At 35.3% G+C, this 23171-nt stretch overlaps 3 protein-coding genes, 1 long non-coding RNA gene and 2 pseudogenes across 4 annotated transcripts; 5 read left to right on the forward strand and 1 right to left on the reverse strand.

Annotated features, from left to right (window-relative positions):
- Positions 1–113: 113 nt before the first annotated feature.
- Positions 114–1770, forward strand: LOC120217439 (GDSL esterase/lipase At5g45910-like). The gene is made up of 5 exons (XM_039214530.1): positions 114–390; positions 493–712; positions 935–1076; positions 1165–1438; positions 1547–1770. Exons 1-5 carry the CDS (start codon positions 153–155, stop codon positions 1768–1770), a joined length of 1098 nt encoding a protein of 365 aa, XP_039070461.1. The 5' UTR covers positions 114–152.
- Positions 1771–2796: 1026 nt separating this feature from the next.
- LOC120217391 (adenylate-forming reductase 03009) lies at positions 2797–4442 on the reverse strand. The gene is given in 9 exon segments (XM_039214505.1): positions 2797–2870; positions 2873–3022; positions 3086–3223; positions 3226–3477; positions 3480–3560; positions 3645–4031; positions 4034–4270; positions 4273–4358; positions 4360–4442. Coding segments are annotated over 9 exon segments (1488 nt in total).
- An 8711-nt stretch (positions 4443–13153) lies between these two features.
- LOC120217392 lies at positions 13154–15382 on the forward strand (annotated as a pseudogene).
- Positions 15381–16036, forward strand: LOC120217685. The gene is made up of 2 exons (XR_005525169.1): positions 15381–15751; positions 15844–16036. It is a non-coding gene; the product is annotated as an uncharacterized LOC120217685 (long non-coding RNA).
- Positions 16037–18971: 2935 nt separating this feature from the next.
- On the forward strand, positions 18972–20980 carry LOC120217686. Its single transcript, XM_039214759.1, is given in 5 exon segments — positions 18972–19323; positions 19452–19528; positions 20040–20069; positions 20072–20150; positions 20629–20980. Coding segments are annotated over 5 exon segments (342 nt in total). The 5' UTR covers positions 18972–19297; the 3' UTR covers positions 20759–20980.
- A 1435-nt stretch (positions 20981–22415) lies between these two features.
- LOC120217447 lies at positions 22416–23159 on the forward strand (annotated as a pseudogene).
- The last annotated feature ends 12 nt before the right edge of the window (positions 23160–23171 follow it).

The following is a 23171-nucleotide window of genomic DNA, read 5'->3' on the forward strand; positions in this document are numbered from 1 at the left end:
AATATCAATTCAATGCTATTGAATTATGTCGCTTAATAACATAAATTATTTGAGTTATGAAAATTTATTTAATTATATAATCTTTCAAGTAAAATAATTTATGCAAGTTCACATTCGGTAGTCGCCACTTGGCCTTTGTCTACTCTTTTACCATGAACTGCAAAATTTTATTCCTCGTAATCTTGTTCCTAACTTTGGGCTTAGCTTTATCAATCCCCCAAAATTATGAGTCAATTTTCAACTTCGGCGACTCCCTAAGCGACACAGGCAATCTCCTTCTCTCCGGTGCCCTTGCGTTTCCGGTCATCGGACAGTTACCTTACGGCAAAACCTTCTTTCAACACGCAACCGGCCGCTGCTCCGATGGTCGTCTTATCATCGATTTCATTGGTAATACTCATCACATTATATATATATATATATAAACAGCTTGAAAACCAAGATTTCATTCTCCTAACTATGTTGTTTTCTTCGTTTTTTTTAATAAACCAGCTGAGGCATTTAGTTTGCCGTATGTGCCACCTTACCTAGCGGTAAAGCAAGGCCAAAGTGCTCAACATGGAGTGAACTTTGCATTCGCCGGAGCTACTGCACTTGATGCTGAGTTTTTCTTCGAACGAAACATCTCGATTTTATGGACAAATAATTCCCTGAATGTTCAGCTTAATTGGTTCAGGGACCTCAAGTCCGACCTTTGTTCTGATAAAGAATGTGAGTTAAATCATTTCCATGTCTTTCAATTCTTCCACTGAGGGATGGAGTGAAGGAGAACCGGTGGAACAATAGTAGCTAAAACTTTAAATTCCATATATTTTAAATATTATTTATATTTTTTTTATTAATAATCTATTTTCGTCTTTAAAATTTCACCTCCCCTTATTTTTACTAAATCTTCTCAGAACAACCTTCTTTCTTCTTTTGTCGTAGCTTGTGATGATTTCTTCAAGAAATCACTTTTCATGGTCGGAGAGATCGGTGGAAACGATTATAATTACGCCTTCTTTCTCGGTGGAGGCAGTAAACAGCTTCGATCTATGGTCCCTTTGGTCGTTGGAGCAATTACTGATGCAACCAGTGTAAGTTTAGAGTTTAGACCAAAGTAAGAATTGTGAAGCTTAAGCCATTAAAGTTTGGTTTTTTCCCGGGGATTTTGTACTTTTGTAGGCGTTGATAGAGGAAGGTGCGGCGGAGTTGATGGTGCCAGGGAATTTTCCCATCGGTTGCTCAGCTGTTTACTTGACCTTGTTTGAAAGCCCTAACAAGGAAGATTATGACCGCCATGGTTGCCTAAAGGCATTTAATGCTTTCGCAAAATACCATAATTCTCAGATAAAAAAGGCCCTGGATATGTTGAGACAAAAGTATCCCCATGTCAGGATTATGTACGCTGATTATTATGGTGCTGCCATGCGTTTTGTTCACACTCCACTACATCACGGTTAGTTTCTTCTTCATTTTCATTTCAATCACTTGTATAAGGATTAGCTTATATTATCGTAGATGAGTTAAAATGATTGGTGTGACATGGGTGTATTGGAATGAACAGGGTTTTATGGTGGGACTCTAAAAGCGTGCTGTGGAGGGGGTGGTCCATATAACTTCAATAATTCAGCAAGGTGCGGTCACGCGGGATCTGAAGCATGTCAAGATCCTTCAATTTATTCAAATTGGGATGGAATTCATCTGACGGAGGCAGCTTATCGCTATATAGCCTTGGCTTTGATCAATGGCTCCTCTTCTCAACCACCCCTCTTATCCCGTCCCCTTTGAGATTGAGACAAATCAAATTCCATGAGTCATTCGAGGGTTTCATTTAGATGTTCACTGGATTGGGGAATTATGCAAGTACTGTACCTGATTTGATTTTTTAGTCTAGCCTCATAATTTTGAAAATAATGAAAATTAATCTACTAATTAAGATGGATTTGGACGGAATTTTAAAGGAAAACCCAATTCAAGACTAAAAATTGGTAAATTTGGGCGTGAACCAAAAAAATAATATTTTAAGTTGGATGTAACCTAAAATGTGATATTATTCATAATATTTTCGGTTGTAACCTAAAATGTTACGAAGAAAGTCACATTTTCGGTTGCCATCGAAAATATTGTGAAAAATATAATATTTTAGGTTGTAATAAAAAATATTATAAAAATATTACATTTTAAGTTCATCTAACATAAAATGCTATGCTTTTTTTTGATAATATTTTATACCGCACTTATTTCCGTCGTTATTTAGCCACATCCTAACTCGCCGCACTGCAGAACTCTGTATGGATTTGGAAAAATGATATGTCAACATCCAAAGCTGCTAAAATCCCAAAAATCCCAGCTTTAGTGTTCTTTTTTAAGAAAGTAACACTAATCTCATTAAGTCATTTTTATCAATTCAAGATGGAGTAATATATAAAGTCTCAATGCTTTAAGCTAAAAGAACAAGACATCTCTCGTTACTTTAGGTTGATGAAACAGTCCAAAGTTTTTTAAATCTCATTGCCTCAAATTGGAGGAGCAAGCTTTACTAAAAGTTTCATATTTTTTTTTAGTATGAAGGAGAAGATTATCTTTAACAAATCCAACATCTTCGAATATAAAAGAGTGATATTATCTTAATAAATTTGAACAGTCAACTATCAATGACCACATCTTAATTAAATAAAACTGAAAGTGATAAAATATTATTTTTTTGAATTCATTAAAAGATATACAAAACTTAAAAGAAATTGATCAATTATGTAATTAATATATAAAAAATAAAACATAAATTAATGGTGCAATTATATCGTTTGTCGAAATTTACGAGTCCCAAATGGGACCAGAGGCTGGAATTCCAGCGGCCTTGCAAGCGTTGACAACATCTCTGCGTCCTTCGGATTGCTTGTAACAATGACCACTTCAGCTACCCATCTCTTCGCTGCATCAACACTCATCTGCGACACGTTTGGACGATCTAAAACCGCTGTGTCGTGGACGATCACCTTCTCTTTAGGGTGTTCACTGACCATTTCTTTGATTTCTTTGCCGTAGTTTTGCTCAATGCCTTTGGCCACCCAAAGCACGCACACATTAGCCGAGCATGGCTGCAACAGGAATGACAAAAACACGCAGATCCCTGACCCTGTTGCCACCACCAAAACCCTGTCATACATGTTGACCAGGTAAGGCAAGCCAGCGAAGTGCACTGTTCGAACCCACAAATGGTTCGGTGGGTTGGAGACAAGGAATTCGTGAAATCCCCAACTGCTCCGGAAAGCATCATGTGCTCGGTTTTTCCGTCGGAAATGATTCCAAAAGCATGCCATTCCGAAAACGGGGAGGGACTGATCCTACCTAGTAGGCCGGATTTTATTCCTCCCTCGGACTTGATAATGGATGCATGGCCTGAAGGAGCTGAGACCTTGACAGGAACACGTCCTACTGTCAACCATGGGATGATAATTAGGATTGTGATGGCTATTGTGAACCAGAATTCCTGTTTTTGATCAATCTTGAACCAAGTTCCTTTGAGTAGGATTTGGTTAGTGGATCATAAGAGATTGTCAGGATGATAAAGGCCCAAAGTAGACAAAGAACAGTCCATCCCGCGAATCTGTGAATCCTTTCAAAGACATTGTGATGGAGATGGCGGACCAGAGGGAATGCCGCCAAACATGAGAGGCAGAGAAGGGAAAGAATAGCAGCCGCGACACCGATGATCTCAGGGTAAGTATTTTCTCCATCTTTGAGTGTAGGAACTAAGGCATATACGAGCCACACAACGGAAGAAATCCCACAGCTACTGTGTATCCCACCAAGATTTTGGAGGATAGATGTAGTTGCAGTCTTGATTGGAAGAGGTATCCAAGGCCTTCCCAGCACTGTGACCGCAAGCCAAAAGACTAGTCTCAGAAAAGCCTCGCTTCTGCAGAGTGTCAAAGCAAGAATGTTGGCAATGGAGAAAAGGGAAGCTCTATTTCTAGCATATGGAAAATGTCCTGTTGCAGCAAGCACCAAGGCAATGATGTTAAGCGTCAAGCAGACCACAAAGAGCTTTTGTATACAGTGAACTGCCCTTGGTCAAGCAAAATGACTGATAACCTTGATTCTTGCTTGCGAGGAGCCGGCTTTGGTGTTTGCTCACGTTCGTCATCCTTCTCTTCGTCCTTGCCCTCTTCTAGTCTTTCCCATTTCATATCAACTTCAAGTTCAAGGTCGCAGAAATGACTGCTTGCTCGGCTCGTAGACCTTTGCATGGAAGAATTAGGGAACACTTGGATGAGCTCCCTAGGTACCATGGAAACCAGGACGTGTTGCTGCTGCTAAGAGGTTCGTTTTGAGCAATGGCGAATGGGTCTGCATGAGGTTTGATCTCGAAAGCCACCTCTGCAACTCGAAAACCTCACTGGGGTTTACATTTTAATTATGTGATCGGTGAAGCTGTGGATGTGTGATGTGCTCTTCATGCAAAGAAAAGTTGGATATTTATAGGCCTTGCAAAGCTGAAGAGTATTGGTTTAGACTCTCCCAATGAAGTAATGTCCATAACTTTACTATTTGGATGATGAAACCAGAAGGCCAACTTTTATTGACCCTCTGCAAGTTAATTTTACGATCTTAGACCCAGAAAAATGAAAGATGAAAATGGTCCTTTTTCCAGGAATAAATCACACAGTTAACTCTCACAACAAATGATTAAGAATGATAAAAGGAAATGTTTGTATTTTAAGAACTGATTTTTAGGCTAATTCTAGTATTAAGATTTGTAACCCCTAGACCCGGTTTTAAACGTTAGACCCAAACCTAAGCAGTCACATGTCTCATTCAAAGATTCTTTATTTAAATAACTTATAATACATTAGATAATATATAACAAAGTATTAATAATACAGATATATCCAAAACGATAACAAATACATGTCACCAAACACAACTGGAAAACATATAGAGATATACGTTCGTACAATATAAAGTAGTTGATCTCTCATGATGCCAAATCTTCTAGCTTACGGTATGTTGTTATTTGAAAAAGGATAAAAACTACAGAATGAGCTAAAAAGCCCATTTTACTCCATACAGTGTATAAAAATACTAATAAAATATTACAATAAAATTGTTTATGCAATATGTTTTGAAAACATGAACAGTACCCCCATCCTTTCACAATCTGTTTGTGTAGGTTCCCCAGAACCACACACCCATCCTACACAACCAGTAAGGCCCTGAGCACACATCCAAGGAACCTGCATGTATACTTCCTTCAACAATACCCCCAATGACATAAATGAACATGAATGTATTTGAATGAAAACAATGATTACTTCTTTAAAACATAAAAGTGTTCATGATTGGAAATCATATACAGAAATATGGAAATCAGAAGTCAAATCAGTAGTATACAGTAATTCAGATATCGAATAATCAATATTCAGAAAATCGGTATAAAATACCGTAATCAGAAATCATATCAGAAATATGCGGTAAATCAGATATCATATACACAATATTCAGATATATATTTTAAACAATAATAATGTAACACTGTCAGGAAACACACCTGTAATAGTATGAGAAATCAGATAGGGAAGCCTATTATTGGGTCTGTCGATCACCTGCTGCAGCGCTAGATCCTACGAATTGGAACAATCCATATTGGAATCATAATATAAATAATCTTAACCTTTATTAAATTAATTTACAAAAACCTACGGGTAAGTCTCGTATTGCACGGTTCGGGCTGATCTGACGAACGGACAACACCGGACCTAACTGATCCTCGCTCAGGTGAAACACGAGTACCTTCATAAAATATCTTGTTAAATCAATTCGAGTACCTTCATAAAATCTTGTTAAATCAATTCCATAACCACATCTTAAATAAATAATCAAAAATGCTAAAATACTAAGCCTTTTGGGTTCACAAGCTCGATTCGAGGATTTCGGGTCAGAATTTGGCAAAACGGACTTCGGAATCAGATTCAGGACGACGAAAAACATAAAATATGACTTTTCAAAAATTTGAATTCTTGGTCAAAGTCAAAGTCAACGGGTTTGACTGACAATTTGAAGACTTTCAGGTTCGAATTTGACAAAACAGGCCCCAAAAACGGATTCAGGACGTTAAAAAATGCCAGGATAAGTATATTCAGAAAATGTCAACGGCCGTTTAATGGCCGGTCAATGTCGGTCAAAGTTCTGGTCAAAGGAGGTCAACATATGATCAACTATATTACACAATTATCACCTTTTTTAAGAAATATTTACGAAAATAACACCCTTTTAAAAATATTTACAAAAACAACATCTTTTTAAAAATATTTACAAAAATAACACCATTTTAAAAATATTTACGAAAATAACACCATTTTAAAAATATTTACGAAAATAAAACCTTTTTAAAAATATTTACAAAAATAACACCCGGTAAATGTTCAACGGTCAATGGGTCGGGTCAACGGGTCAGAACCGGTCAGACCGGTCAAACCGGTTTTAAACTATGGTCGAGTCTTCCCCACGCGCAGTGGCGGCGCGTGGGACCTCCTCCGACGTCATAAAATTTACAGAAAAATTTCTAAAAATTATTTTGAGCGATTTCGAGGCACTTACAAAGCTCAGTTCAAAATTTCGAATAGTGGAGAGCTTGATTTCAACGAATTGGAAACTTTGACCGCTTCACCTCCTCACGCGCCGCTGCCGACAGAGACCAAGGATGACACAAGGAACACGATGGTGCGGGAGGTGTCGAAAACAGAGCAACGATCGACGATGAATTTAGGATTTTTTCGGCGGTGGTGCTAAAAAAAGTCGAAACTTTGACTTGAATTTCACGGCGTTTGGCAGCGTTTCACTTCAATTAATTTAAGGGGTTTGTTCCTCGCTCGATGACGAACGCGATGGTGGTTTCAAAATGACAATCGGAGGTCGGACGACATCGGAAATTGGTTTAGAATTTAGGAGTTGGGGGACGCAAAACCAATTTCACGCAATTATAACCAAAACCTGTCGGCATTTTTTAGGTAAATTCAAGGTTTAGTCCCTAAATTTTCTTAAACTCTAAAACAGACTACAAGTTTTAAAAACTTTCAATTTAATCATCAAATTTTGTCAAATTACTTAATTAAAATTTTTTTCTTTTCAAATTTTCCGGGTTGTTACAATTTTAGAATTATTTATGTTCACATTATATATTTAAATATTTAAAGTTTAAAATTAGTTCAAAATATTTGAATTTGACACTAAAATTATATAGATTTATATAATTTTCATATTGAATTCTTGATTTTTACTCTAAACATAAACTATTTTGTGATATTGATGAGATGATCAAATTTAATGAGTCAAATGGTTTCATCTAAGTTTAGGATTTAGCCTTTATTTAATTTTATAATCTTCATAATACTATTAGTTAGTTTAAATTATTAATGTTGATTTTGTTAAATTCGCCACCTTTTAATAAAAGAATTCATTAGAGTTTAGAGTCTAGCATTAAAAAATTAGATTTGCGTAAATTAAAATTTATACGGTTCATGAATTAAATAATTTTTTATTTTGTTTAATTAAAAAATATGATAGTAAATTTTTTTTACACAATCTACCTTTTTGAATACTAATTGTCTTATTTAAAGTTTGGAGTTTTAAATTTAAGATTTAGAATTTAGAATTTAAATATTATATATAACCTTTTGATTAAAGTTTAAAATAAATATTTAACCTTTTAGGAAATACTCCTATAAATATATAACTTTCCAAATCATCAAATAGAAATTCATGCTTTCTATTGTTTCTACGCATGACGTACACGCATTAAAACTACTTGTATATCCGTTGAGTTAGATTGCAATGGTCGACATGGCTGGTTGATTAGGAAATTGATTGGTTTAGAAAAATATTAAGAGAAAAAGGATTACATGTCATCCATTGTCATCTTTCATGTTTTGTGTAAAAAAATATTCTCTTGGTGGGAGGAGATAATAAGGGGAGATCATCCCGTCAAACTCTTGATGGAAATACATGCACTTGAGAGAGGCCAATGGAGAGTCGGATTAAAACAAATGTTGATGGAACTGTTCGTATAGTAAATGTGCGGCTATTGTGAGACGTGTTTCGGAATGTTCAAGGAGAATGGCTATTTGATTTTACCAGAAGTTTTGGAAATTACTCGATGTTGATTGCTGCATTGTGGGTGATTCGTGATGCGTTAGAATATACATCGAGGCCTGGATATTTCAAAATTATGATCGAGACAAATAGCTTGGAGGTTGTGCAGTTGTTAAAAGAAATTTCGCATTATTCATGTACGTAACGTTCCCTTTGTTGATACTACAAGATTGATGCTAGAATGTATTTGAGAGATAATTTGTCGACCAGTCAGGAGAGATGTAAACGACGTGATTGATATCAGGGTTTTAAATAGTGGTATACGACTGTGATAGCTCCCGCGAAATAGCGGTAGCACTGTCTTTTGATATACCCGTTATATCCGCAATAATGTCTGCTATGGCGATAAATGAGATATGACCGAAAAACGATCGCGGCCACTATTTGAATCTCTAGTTGATATATTAATGTCTAAAAAAAGCATCAGAGAGACCCTTTTCGTTGAAGCTTCGTGATGATGAACCTTATTATTTAAGAGACTATGCCAAACTTTTAAGTATTTCAATAACAAGAAGCTATTCCATTCCAAACCTTTAAGTGTTTTTTTTTTGCTTTGTATTAGCAAAAAGAAAAAGAAAAAGAAAACCCTAAATGTCTTGTTATAAAATTATTTGACATTTTCTTCCCCACATCCAATCATCAAGTGTCGTCTTTCTTCTTTCCTTTTTTTGTTACTCTATTGCGATTTTATGTTTGAATTTATTAGATATTGGTTTCGGTTCGAGATTTTATTTTTTATTAATCAATAAGAGTAACCAATAAAATTATAAAATAAATAATCAAATTATATTACAGAGACTAATCCCAAAATTGGGTGTAATAAAAGGATGTAATCGTAATTTTGTAAATCTAACGTTAAATCATTTTACACGAATTTCTATTATATTTTTAAAAAAGAAAAAAGAGAGAGAAATAAAATTAGTGGGAATACTCTTCCAAATTATACAAATCCATGATTTTCATGGATGGCAAAATAAACGCTCACAGGTACATATTCAGGACGTCACTATTTAGAATGTCAACTTTCACTTTCTCAGAAATTTTGACATGCTTCTCAAAATTTCTAATATAATTGAACAATAAAATAGGGCATAATTATGGGATTATATATAATTAAAGGATTAAAATAATATTTTTTTTAAAAGTTAAATGGAATAACAGAATATTAATTTGATTGATATTATTATCATTATAATATTCAAGAATTACTAAATTATCAACAAATATATTTGGTTGATTGGTTAAGTTATTCATCTTTCTAACATCATATTCTTAGGTTGTAAGTTCTAGATCTACTAGGACCATTCTTTTTTCTCATATAATCTCTTTTTTGCTCCCCTATAAGTAAAATTATGATTAGATTTAAGATTTACAAAAAAAAATTACTAAATTAAATCATTTATAAAAATTTATATTCTTACCAAATAATATTTCATATCAACCCAAACAACACTCAATTAAGATAAGGGAAAAATTCAAACTTGTACCACTACAACTTGATCCATTAGACCATACATTTAAATAACAATTTATACTATTTATTTTGTTTTTCTTTTCGTTTTTTAGGAAGAGTACAGTTTAAGTTGTTAAAAATATAAAAGCAAACAAAGCTATTTTCTCATATATTTTTCTTACCACTAAAATATATAATTTGATATTTTCGACTCTAACATAAAAAAATTTAATTGGTAGAATAATCTTTTTAGTCCTTAAAATGTATTAGTTTAATTATCTTAACACTTAAACCTTTATTGTATCTCTTTTAGAACTTTAAACTTTTACTTTTGGTCAAATCGACTCATACATTACGAAATAATAATAAATTATTTAGTAGAAATCATTATTTTCACATTATTCAAATAATTATGTTAATTACAAGCACATTTTCTCTTAAAATTTTAAAAGTTATCCTCTAATATAAAATTTTGAGTTCATCCCCACTAATATAATTTAGCAAAATTATCATTTCTAATATGAACTCAGAATATAGGTTAATCGCCAAATGAAATAGTGTAGTTGACAAGTTAAACTTGATAAACCAAAATCCATCGTTTTATTAAACTAACAAACGATCCAATAATTCTTTGTATAGCCAGCCCACTCTATCTCATTTAGATTACTCCCAATGGACAATGAATCTACGACCTCTAGTTTTGTGTGGTGGATCACACATTCAAAATAGATACATCCCTCGGTCTCCTCCAATACACTCCCAAGAGTTATAAATAATGGAGCATGGGATTACAAGTCCTTAGCCATCACATTTTCACCGAAGATAAACCAACACGAGGGATAAGCTTCTAAGATGATATAGTATCAAAATATCATTATAATCTTTTTCCTAAAAGATATGTTAGATAGAATGGGCAATGTCATCACTTTTAAATTTTAGAAAACAAAATTTGACGCAAGATCTCTTACCTCTTCAAGACGTGGACATTATCTTCCATTAATTCTCGTGACACCTTCATCACAGTTGTCCAGCATAATCCTACTCACTGGGCATTCGACATAGAATTTAACTGTCAAATGATTATTCTGATATTACTTATCATATAATCATTACGCTTTCTAAAAAATATGTATGATAGGTTATGTAGCGCCAATGATTTTAAATTCTAAGATCTTTTCTTTTCCGATGTAAAATTAATATCTCCTACTTCTTTAAGGCATGATATATAATATATCTCTGATACCCTATGTTTCCATGTGTGGAATGAATGTAAAACACTGTTTCTTCTTATAAAATTGTCTTCGTTTCACCGATTAAAAATTTAAATTCCATTATTGTGAATTTCAGGGACAATGGCCCTCAAAATTATGGGTTCTGTCATATCAGCAATTGGACCGTACTTATATTAAGAGAGAGAAATAAAGCAAATTTACTATAAGCTGAACATGAATCTTGCAATTGGGGAAAACTAATTACACTTCTTTTAAGTGGGGCAATTAGTAATATAATTGAACATGTATATAGACGTATATTCTCAAGGGAAAATTGGGTGTCACAGTCATAGATTCATAAACATGTGACAAGTTGGTCCACTACTAGCTACCAACAAGAAGAAAAAAGAAAGACCCAAAACCCTAATCCATTATTCAGTACAAATTTCCATGTTAAAACAGTGGATATGGAGGGAGCCCCCCATAGCCATTGCTGGGATCTGCATTAACTCATGCTTCGTTGGCCTCTACATGTGAAATCTACAGAGAGCTTTGGGGCACCAAGAGCAAGCCCTCGAGGCGGTTCAAAGAAGGACCACACTCATTCATTTCGAGATGCTTTGTTACCTTCACATACTAATTAAATTCGTTCGTTTTGTTTTTACCTTCACCGCTTCCTATTCACAAGAATAATAACCATGAATGTGTAATTATGATTGTTGTTCATTTTACGTGTGTGTTTTCAGCCAAGAGCGTGACTATGATTACAAAATTTCCTTACTTGGTAAGGGAATGAATATATGCTATGGTACCTAACCTATAGCTAGGTCATCTCATCTAGTAGATACTAAGATAAAAATTTTAGACGTTACTTCAAATTTAGGTTTAGTCGAGTTGGTTGAGTTAATGATTTCTATCTTAGCATTCAAATTTAATTTAAATTTTTTTGAATTAAATCGGGTCAAACAAATTTATGACCAAGTTTTAAGTTTAGAAAAATAATTTAAAACTATATACATTTAAAATTAAAAAAAATAAAATCTGACAAAAACAAGTTATTTTAATAGGATTGTAAATTAATAGAGCACTCGGCCAACTACTTGTAAATCGTTAGTATATTGTTTGTTAATTAAGATAAATAAATAAATATGAATTGGAATTTGTTTATTCATTTATTAAATGAACGAATTTGAATGGATGTATGTTCAGTTAATTTATATTCACAAAAAATTCATTTATAATTTTATTGATTTTCAAAAAAAAAATCTTGGGGTTGTTTATGCTGAACTTTGAAGAATTTATGAGGTTCTAGAACTCGCTTGATTGTATAACTTCCAACATGTTATGGTTCAAAACTAACAACGTTAATATCATTAAACTCCTCTCACCACCTCTTTCAAGGCCCCTATACTTTGGTAAGAACCATCGCTAACATCTATAATACTTGACTCGTTAATTTTACTTGATCTGACAAGATGCTAATTAAGTGGTTGATTACAAGGCTAAAACTGATTTCTTATTGCATGCGACACTTTTTTTAAACGTCTAAATAACAGGATTTCAAAAAACGGCATGCGATCGCGATTTCAGCTGTGATATAGCGATTTCGTCGCCGTCCGAGTTACCCACAAACGACCGCAATAGCGTCCGTGACGGCCGCAATCAATATAAATTCGAAATAACTGAAAACGCGGCCGCAAATATGATTGAAACCATGCTAAATAGTTTACTTAAGACATTATACAGAGAATCTAATGAATCAATTTCAACCTCTATTCATATTCAATATATATATATTAATCAAAACATATTAAATATAAAGAATTGCCTGTCCAGCTCAGTTGGTAGAGCACAAGGTTCTTAATTTTGAGGTGGGACGAGTCCCACGATGGGAAATTCATACTGGAGGTCTTTCACGAAAGTTACTCTCAATCTAGCGTTGGGGGCCAAGCTACTACCCTACCTCTCTCTTACCTCATTACATATGAGAATAAAGTCAGTTAATTTTATTATATTAAATATAAAATGATATTTGAATAATTCTGTTTAGAAATGCATTTAGTTTATTTTTGTTGTTGTCTTTTCCCTTTTTCAAACTAGATCCAGCAAAGATGACCGTTCCTCCATATTTTGTACCTTTCTAACTCTTGTTCTTTAATTTGGAGTTGTTTCCCTCTCTTGTTATCTCAACGTCCCTTTTTCTTTCATCCCCTGTTTTCCAAACTTCACAAATTCCCAAGTTTAACGCTTCACTCTCAAAAGCCAACCAGGCAAGGACGTTATTCTGGTATCCTTCCCTTTTTACACATCACAAATTAAAGTATCCAACCCCAAATCATACAAAAACTGTAAGACAATGGTGGCTGGTAAGCTCAGATTAGCAATGGGTTTGCAAAAATCATCTTCAACCCCAAAGCATGAAGCTCCATCAAAACAACCATTCTCATCTCCAAGCTCAGCTAACACAAAACCAACACTTCCACAAGCCAGGTTTCTCACGTTCATTCGGCGTTTACTTCCCTCGATCCTCAGCCCAAGTCCAACCTCGTCCACCTGATATCACCGACCTCCTCCTGTTGGTCGAAGAGTTAAGGGAACGAGAGTCCAGGCTCAAAACAGAGCTTCTAGAGCACAAGCTTTTGAAAGAGTCCGTGGCCATTGTTCCCGTCCTGGAAAACGAGATCGTCTTTAAAAACGCTGAGCTGGAGCGAGCTTTGGAAGAGGTGGAGAGTTGAGAAACAGAAACCAGAGTTGAAAACAGAGGTGGAGGATGAAGGGAAAGGTTGAAGAAGAAAGGGGGGAGAGGGAGAAGAAAGTGAGGGAAATGGAGGAACAGATACTGGAGCTGAAGAAAACGGCCACGTTTTGCTCTGAACGTAATAGTAAGGCGGAGAGCGACGAATTGATTTCGTCTTCGCAGCAGTTTCAGGGTTAGGGGAAATTAGTGCGAAATCAAATCTGATTAAGAATTTGAAGAGAAATAGTAATCACAATAAATGTGCCAACTCCATTGTTTTCAGTGCTGTGAATAATGAGAAACTTGAGAGCTTGGAGTTCAAAAGAGAAGAACTTGAAACGGAGAAACTCAGACACTCGAGGAGTAACTCGGACGAACTCGTTGAGTCGACCAGTGTTAATATCAGATCTCGTGTTCCTAGAGTTCCAAAACCACCTCCGAGACCTTCGTCGTCGTCATCCTCGTCACCATGTAGCTCTGATTCCACGGAGAAGCAAGCTTCTCCACCACCACCTCCACCTCCACCGCCTCATCCGGCACAAGTGGCAGCAGTCAAGCAAGTTGCACCTCCTCCCCCGCCGCCACCTCCTATGAAGGCTATGGCACCGCCACCTCCACCGCCGCCTGCGAAGGGGACGAGAACAATAGCGACTAAGGTGAGGAGAGTTCCGGAGGTTGTGGAGTTCTATCACCCTTATGCGTAGGGACTCAAAAAGAGAGGCAGGTGGTTGTAGCGTGCCGGAGGCTTTACCGACAACCTCTAATTCAAGGGATATGATCGGGGAGATCGAGAATCGGTCGGCTTACTTGCTCGCGGTGAGTTTCTAGTCATTTTATTTACGATAATGCCACCGACAGCATGGTTCTCATAGTTTCGTTTTGGTTTACATGTTTAAGATAAGACAGCATTACATCCTATGCGGGATATTAAAAATACAATAAAAAAAAGTAATATTGTTGAATTTCGATTTTGAATTTCAAGAGTAACGTACATATTTGCCCCCATTGTCCTTAGCACATTTTAAATTGATTTCTCTTTTTAGTATAATTATAATTTTCTGGTAACAGATAAAGACAGATGTGGAAACACAAGGAGAATTCATAAGGTTTTTGATAAAAGAAGTTGAGAATGCTGCATTTACAGATATTGAAGACGTTGTTCCTTTTGTTAAATGGCTGGACGATGAGCTCTCCTACTTGGTACATTTATGTCACATTATCCATACCATTTTTATTATTTAATAAATTATATGTCGATCGAATTATATTAAATTCACATTATTATTAATATTTTAAATATTTGATGAGTATATTCATTTCGGGCATATATTTATACCGAAGATTAAATTGATAATTTTTATTATTATTAGTGTTTGTTTGTTATTGATTTTGGTGGATGAAAGGGCGGTGCTAAAACATTTGACTGGCCGGAGCAGAAGGCCGATGCGTTGCGGGAGGCTGGCGTTTGGGTATTGTGATCTCAAGAAACTAGAATCCGAGGCGTCATCGTTTCGTGATGATCCCCAGCAACCTTGCACTCCGGCTCTCAAGAAAATGCAGACTCTACTCGAAAAGTATGTAGTTTCTTTTTAAACTCCTGCTTTAATTCAGTGACTAAATTGTAACTCTTTAAAATGTGACTTGTGTATTACTAAACTAATAATTAATGACCTTAAATGTACTATCCCTTTTATTTCTTAACAATTTGTTCTCATTTGGTTGTTAATGGGGTGCAGGCTAGAGCATGGGTTTACAACCTGTCCCGATGAGAGAATCCGCTGCAAACAGATTCAAGGATCCCATATCCCTATGGATTGGATGCTTGAACTGGAATTGTGTGTCAGGTAATTTAATATGTTCAATGCGGAAGCGTGCATGCCTACACGTGAACCAAAACACATTTCCTTGTTTCTTCTATGTGGAATTCATGGGAAAAAGAATAAAACTGAAATCGAGTGTAAGTGTCGGACCCGGACCGATATACTTTCTTTACCGATATCCGGACTGGAAAACGAGCGTTTTCTACATGATGTATTGCATTTGGTATTGGTAACTCATTAATATGTCATAAATAAATTGTTGCAGATCAAGCTAGCGTCGGTGAAACAGCGATGAAGTACATGAGACGAGTGTCTGCAGAGCTGGAAGCTGTTGGGGGTGGACCCGAAAAAAGGAGCTGATGTTCAAGGTGTTAGATTTGCATTCCGTGTACATCAGGTTAATCATAAAACTCATTGATTTCTACAATTTGAAACAAAAGGGCTCCTGATTTCCTGTTTTTGGCTTACGAATCTGTTTACTTGTGTCAGTTCGCCGGAGGATTCGATGTCGAAACGATGAAGGCTTTCCAAGCTGAGAGACAAAGCCAGATCGTGCCATGTTCAATACCAAAACCAGCAACAGAAATATATCTGCAGTTCTACATCTAGCTAAAAATTGATCTCTGATAGCATACTCAGCTTCAGAATCCCGAAACCCCATCCTAGTTTTCGCTGTAAGGAGGGGGGGAAAAAACAATGATGTTTGCGAATACAATGCCGGCTGCTATATTTATCACAAACAAGTTATTCAAAGGGCATAATTGTTGCGAGAATGTCACCATTAAAAGAACTTTTATGCATATGTTCCGCAAGCAATACCTCGTTGCCATTCGTCTATCGAACTTTGAATTATTCAGAGTTTTTTAAAACCTTCGAAGTTTTATGTCTTTCGTCGTACTATAGTCTCTCGACATGATCGCTGTCAATCCCATTATTAGTTTGACTATCTAATAGTTGGATCTATCTTTGTCAACTCATCAACAACAATCATCGAAGTTTTATGTCCTTCGTCGTACTATAGTCTCGACATGATCGCTGTCAATCCCATTATTAGTTTCCTATCTAAAGTTGGATCTATCTTTGTCAACTCATCAACAACAATCAATTCTAGGACTAAGACTTACCCAATCATCCTACTACTACCTGATGCCAAAACTTCCACGTAAACAAACTGAGAGAAGAGAGCTCCAAACTCATGCTCTATTCATTATCTCTTCCAACTCTTTTTTCTTATTCGTTTAAATCAAAAGATACGAATTGTGGAATATCACCGTAACTCATTTTTCCGTCAATTCTTCATAAAGTCTATATGGTGGATTACTGGACATAGCCTGGTTGCCTAGACATTTCGAAAATTAGAGTTTATGATCAAACTCCTTTGCCGATGATAACGCAAGGAAGGGGGACCTTTGATATTAAGTGCTGCCAACAACTTTGCTTTTTCAAGGAAACTTAGAAAGATTTAGTGTAGCAACATATTCTTTTAACTTTGTGTTTTTAGCATGTGAAAGTGATTATAATACTGTGGGTTGGGGGATTTTAAAGCTATAATAGAATCTTAAAAATCAATCTAAACATAAATTCTTCTCGTTACTGGCTATAATTGAAACTTAAAGATCAATCTAAACATAAATTCTTCTGGAGGGTGAATGATTAATGGGGCCATTGTTTTTGAGTTAGTTGGAGATATTCATGATTCTTCTTTAAAAGGTGCAGTTCCACCTGCAGCCAATCTCCCATTATCCAGCCATAATTGTAGGATTTTGTGTGAGAAAGGCGGTATGATGGTTAGAGTTGATGAATGGCCGGTGGTTAGTGTGTACGGTGAATGGGGTTGTATGTGTTTAAAGATTTTAGTTTAAAAAGTAGAGGAGTGTTAATTTATTAAACGGTTTCAGTAATTAAAAAGAGTGTTGTTCTTTTTTGATGTCTCAGGTTCGAGTAACTGCGTTTGCTAGGTATGTATTGTCCGTTATTAAGAAAACTTATAAACAAATACTACCTTATAGTCACAAATAGCCAATGGAACGCCGCATGCCGTTGCTCACTTTGCTTCTACAACAACCACTTTTTATACTTTAACTATCTTGGTTGTTTAAGTAACGTTGTCCTTTCTGATACTATTTATGATTAATGAATATATGTTTACCTTGAGCGGAAAAAACAATTCAATAACTACCCAAAATGGATTATCAAATCTAGACCCAATATCCTACTAATTATAACCAAGAGGTAGCCCATTAACTACCCAAACCGCTTACTCCTATTTTGTTGGGTTAAGAAGGGCAAGACTCTTAAACTCTATACTCTCTCCAAATAATTTTAATTTACGCAAACATGGTTGTGAAGCATGCAAGTTTCATATTATACCGTGTAGAAGAAATAATCAGATGATGAAACATTACCAATGAACTGACCAACTCAAAACCAAATCAACAATATGAAGCATAAAACTTCACTAAAGTATATTGAACCAATAGATCCATATCAAACCAGAAGTAGAGATTCAATCCAACAAATACTAACAAAACTTCAACACTCAACACATAATCCCATTAACGCATTGCAATCAACACATACTCGTAGTCTAATGAAAGAATGAACAATCCAACCAGCTCAAATTGTAAACATTTCCTCAATAAACTTCTGCTACCAAGTAGATTTAATAATTAACTACATATTGATATGAACAATGTAACACTCAACAGCCAAAATAGGAAAAAAATGGTCAACCATGTCAGATCCAACATACATATTAGTGGAACATAGGCCAAGATTAGAACATTGTCAATAGTAGTAGTTCATGAATTTCAATCAGCGCAACTAAATCAACCTCTGATGGCATTGAATTTTGAAACACAAAGACCAGAGGATTGAGTCCGTTGTGAACAAATAACCAACATTATAGGCGAACAGATTGTGGTAGTGCATGAAAAAGAGGAAAGATAGCAGCGGACATCGGTGAAGGACACAATCATCGCTTGTCGGACTGATAAATGAGACAGCAGAGCGAAGTAGTAATTAGAAAGAAAAAAGAGCAAACAATGTTGGTGACGATCAATAAGAGAACGATAGCAGAAGCAATGAATCGGAGAGGAGCGGAAGAAAAAACTTCAGAATTGTTGGTGAATGATACCATGTGAATAAGACGGCATAGCTGCCGGACGAAAGTTGAATGGTGAACAACAGAAGAGAAGGTGGCTGTGTAGGAGCAAATGAACAAAGAAGAGAGAATAAACATGAAACTTCTATTGAAATGTAATGTACAGTACTTGGATCATATAATTCAATTTTAGTGATGTTCATAATTTTCTTTTGGATCTACATGCAGCAACCCCATAATGAGTCTTTTGCAGCTCAAACAGGTTATGGTGAAAATTAACTCATGAAATTCGTCGTGGATTAAATTGGAGGATGGTGAGGTGGTGAAAGAATAAAAAAGAGGAGAGAAATAAGATAACATGCGGCATCAGTTTTTTTTTCCCGACAGCTGACGACAACGACCATAATATAAGCGCTCTAGAAATTTAATTATTGTATTGTAAGTTTTAAAACTAAGTGATTAAATAATTATTTAAAAGTTTGGTGACAATTGTGTAGTTTACTCTAAAGGGAAAAAAAGTAGATTGGACTTGGAAATTTTGCTGAAATTTTCTAGAATTCGCTGTCTTTGTTGGGGCAGAGCCTTAAGAGGAGATGAGTATCTGTTTCTGCTCGGTTTCGAAGTTGTTCTCGTTTACTTCTACTGAAACTCTCTCCACTCGGAAAACATACGGTTCACTTCCGTTGAAGCCTCCTCTTTTCTCCTCTATCATCGGCCTTCCTCGTATTCCTAGATTTCAACGCCCAATTAGAGCCACGACAACCATGGAAGCAGGTCAAAGTGTAGGCACAAGCACCGCCGGCAACACCTCAACCCCACCAATGAACTCCTTTTGTGGAGATGGGTGTTGGTTACGATCAACATGGGTTCGTCTTCTTCCATCGTCTGGCTTCCCTTTTTTATTATTTAAAACACCCATTTTGTTTTGCTTCTTTGGTTTAATCCGATAAAAAAATGTTTGCTTTGTTGGTTTTGAATTATTTTATTGAATCAGGCAAGATGTTACATCAGCAGCAATGAGGGCATGCAGGGATGCTATTTCTTCCAATTCAATTCCGGCATTTAGGAGAGGTATATATGTTTGCTGTATTTATGGATTGGCTTTACAGCTTTTTTGCAGTAAGATTGAAAGATTTTAGATTTTATTTCGTTTCTCTTTAGTGTTCATTAAGCACATGGGACCAAAAAATTCCGAAACAAATACGTACTTAAATTCAGCCTATTGATATGGTTCCTCTCAATGATTATTTTTATGATATACATGTTCTGGGCATCGCGCTATATTTAAGAATTTCTCTTATAGAATTCATTGAACGGCCTAATGAGAAAAGGGAATATTGTTCTCCTAAAAGACCTGAATTCGAGCCGTTGCTTTTGCATTTGCATTTGCTTTTGCATTTGCTTTTGCATTTGCATTTGCATTTGCATTTGCATTTGCATTTGCAGGGTGTGTGCATTGTCATTTCAATAGGCTAAGAAAAATTCTGAACAGATATTATCTTGTAATCACCCTAGACTATTAAAAAAAACTCTCTTATAAAGTTGGTGTTCCGTTAGATTAAATTAGATGAAATTCGTGCAGGATCCATTCCGGGGGTCTCGTTTGAGCAAATGAATTACTGATCAAGTTAGGAGTTCCTCATTCCCTTCAGCAGTCATTGGATATTGAGAGGGTGAAGTCTGTGTTTCCTTAGTGAGTATCCACACCCTGGAACTTGGTGCCTCAGTTTTTAGATTCCTTGTAACATCATTTTTAGTTGATTACTAGCTTTTTATCATATAGAGTATCTCTAGTTGTTAATGTACGAAGATATCTGTTGCAATATATTCTCACGAAATTGTGAACAATATTTTTGCAAGTATCAAGTAGCTTACAGCCCTTGTAGTCCAGTGAGTTCAGTGACTGAATTGACTTATGCCTTCTCTCATCTTCTAGCTACTACCGTGTGTTTGAGTATGGCTTTCTTCAATGGATCTTATTCCTTCATCACATATCTCAGATCAATTTTGTTCATATGCATTTATTCTATTTGTCATGCCTAATTCTCTTTGTCAATTCTGGTACTTGTTGCATTAGTCAGTGTTATTGAGTTTGAACATTTACATTTCGAAACCGTTGGGGACAAAATGAGAACGTCCATGTAAATAAACCATTGATTCGTTGAATGCAGTGGAAAAATCTTGAACGTTGAAGTGGTGGATGGAGGACTACTATGCTCAAGCGGTGTGGTTGTAGAAGAAATGGGAGATAAGAATGATGATTGTTACATAGTCAATGCTGCAGTTTATGTTGGCTACTAGTATTTTCCCATTGCGATCTTGAAAGTTTCTTTAAGGTCAGCTTCCAGTCTTCACTTTCTTATGCTCGCTCATGATGCAAAATCGACTGTTGTTAATTCATAGCCGAGAATTGTACCATTTATCTCTGAAGGGCTATTAATAAGCTGTAGGGTATGCAATTTTCTTCACATGTTGGTCTTGATCAACTGCTCTTTATAGGACATTTTGATTTGTATGTTTGTTATACCTTCCTTTTGCTGGAGATGTGGCTGCTTTCTCAAGCAAATATTATTTTTACTGTTATAACTTTTTTTTGTCCTCCCGGTTCTCTATGTTTTTTCCTGACTAATACGGACCGACCATGTTGCACACTTAACTTTGTGGGTCATGGGTGAGTCACCTGACGGGGATTTTCTGTATACATAAGACCTCGAATTTGAGACATGCTTAAACAATAAAATGCTTACCATTTAAATTAATCTCGTTAATTTTATCGTTATCACTTCAACAACAAATAGTATTATCATTTTGGACTTATCAACAGTATTATAAAAATCCAAGGCACAAAAATTAGGGATGGGCATGGGACCTGGATCGATGGGTTTTTGACCCGATTGGGGGTTGGATTTAAAAAAATCGGGTTCGGCTCGGATCAATTTTTTTAGAGGTTGTGTTTGGATCGGGTCGGTATGGGTTTAGGGTGAAAAATCTTACTTGATCCGAGAAAATATATAATTCTACCTTTATATTTAGGGATAATTTCAATAATGTCTCTATATATTATTTTTTCAATTAAATCCTTATTTTTATTGATAATATTTTAATAAATATATTATTTCATGTTAGGGTCGGGTTTTTATCTCAAAAATTGGATCTGATTTAGGTTGGGTTGAGGGTATATTTTTTTGGGTCAGCAGATTGACGAAAATCCGACCCAACCCATGCTCATCTCTAACTAAAATCATAATTAGAACAAAATATATATTTTTGGCATGATGAAAAAAAAGCTTTCGTCAATTTTTGAATTGCACTTTTAGATTTTTTTTCGCAATTTAAATTATAATGTTTCAATTTTTAAAAAATAAACCTTTTTTATATTGTTACTGATGGTTAAATTTTTGTTGACGAAGCATGACAATTTTTAAGAACATACTTCCAAAGAATAGAAAATATTGAGGGATTTTATTTTTTTACTGGTATGATAAGATTTTACTCTAAATTTATAGTTTTATTTACAATATTAATTGGTTATATAAACGATGTTTTTTTGCTAGTTATAAATGAAAATATAATTAAATAATAATAATGATTTTATTTTTATTTTAAAATATAATTATATAATTAATAACATGTAATGTGTTTTGCTTAAATTTTAATCTCTTAAATATAAGTTTTGTTATGCGAATGAAAAAAGTATTTTATATAAAAATATATATTTATTAAAAATTGAATAAAATAAAAAATAAATTGATAAATGGATTAATAAATCTAGTAATTTTATGTTTGATTATAAGTAATAATGGTAGTTATTATATTTAAAAATAAGATAAAATAAATGAAAAATACGTATGACAAGTTCAGTTAACCTGAGATTGGGCTGAGCTACAAGTTCACTTCAATCTCTCTACCCGACCCATCATCACGTTTCATCTCTATCAGAAGCCATTTGAAGCAGTGACAGTGTAGCTCTAGAAGATATCCGGATAAGAAAATTTGAAAATCAGAGAACAATGGCTTCAATGTCTCTAATAACATCCACTCACATCTCACTACTAATTCCATAAGAACTCAAATCGTTTCAGCTTCCCTTACTCTCTCAAAGGCTCAAGAAGAACATCTCCATCTCTCCCAGTGCAGCAATCAGCCCCAAAGCTCGCTCTTCCCTTCTTCACTGCTCCTTTCTCCCTTCTTCCTCTTCATCTCTCTCTTTCCCTTCTTCCTTTTCAGGTAAACAAAATTCCCATTCTGTTTCTTTACTGATTTCTTTAACTGGGTTATTTATTGATTTCGAATTTTGTTGGCAGGGTTATCTTTGGGGACTGATTTTGGTTCAAACAATGGGGTGAAGAATGAGAAAGGCGAGGCTTGGTGGTTAGGGCCGGAAAGGCTGCTCTTTGTCAAACCAAGAGGAACAGGTCTCGGAAATCTTTGGCTCGAACCCATGGGTTCCGTAGAAAGAATGAGAACAACCAGCGGGAGAGCTATTCTGAAACGCAGACGTGCTAAGGGCCGGAAGGTTCTTTGCACCAAATCGAATCCAAACAGTGGGAAGCGCTAAACTTTCTCTCATTTGTGTTCTGATTTGCAGTGTTATTCCATAAATGTGATGTCTTTCATGATGTTCAGAGGATACAATGCCTGTTTTGTTGGTTCAGTTTGTGCAATATTCATTGATTGAAACCCACATTTTCATGGTCATATTTGATCACTTGCC

This window comes from Hibiscus syriacus, unplaced genomic scaffold, assembly GCF_006381635.1.
Source record: "Hibiscus syriacus cultivar Baekdansim isolate YM2019G1 unplaced genomic scaffold, ASM638163v2 tig00110187_pilon, whole genome shotgun sequence".
Lineage (NCBI taxonomy): Eukaryota > Viridiplantae > Streptophyta > Magnoliopsida > Malvales > Malvaceae > Hibiscus > Hibiscus syriacus.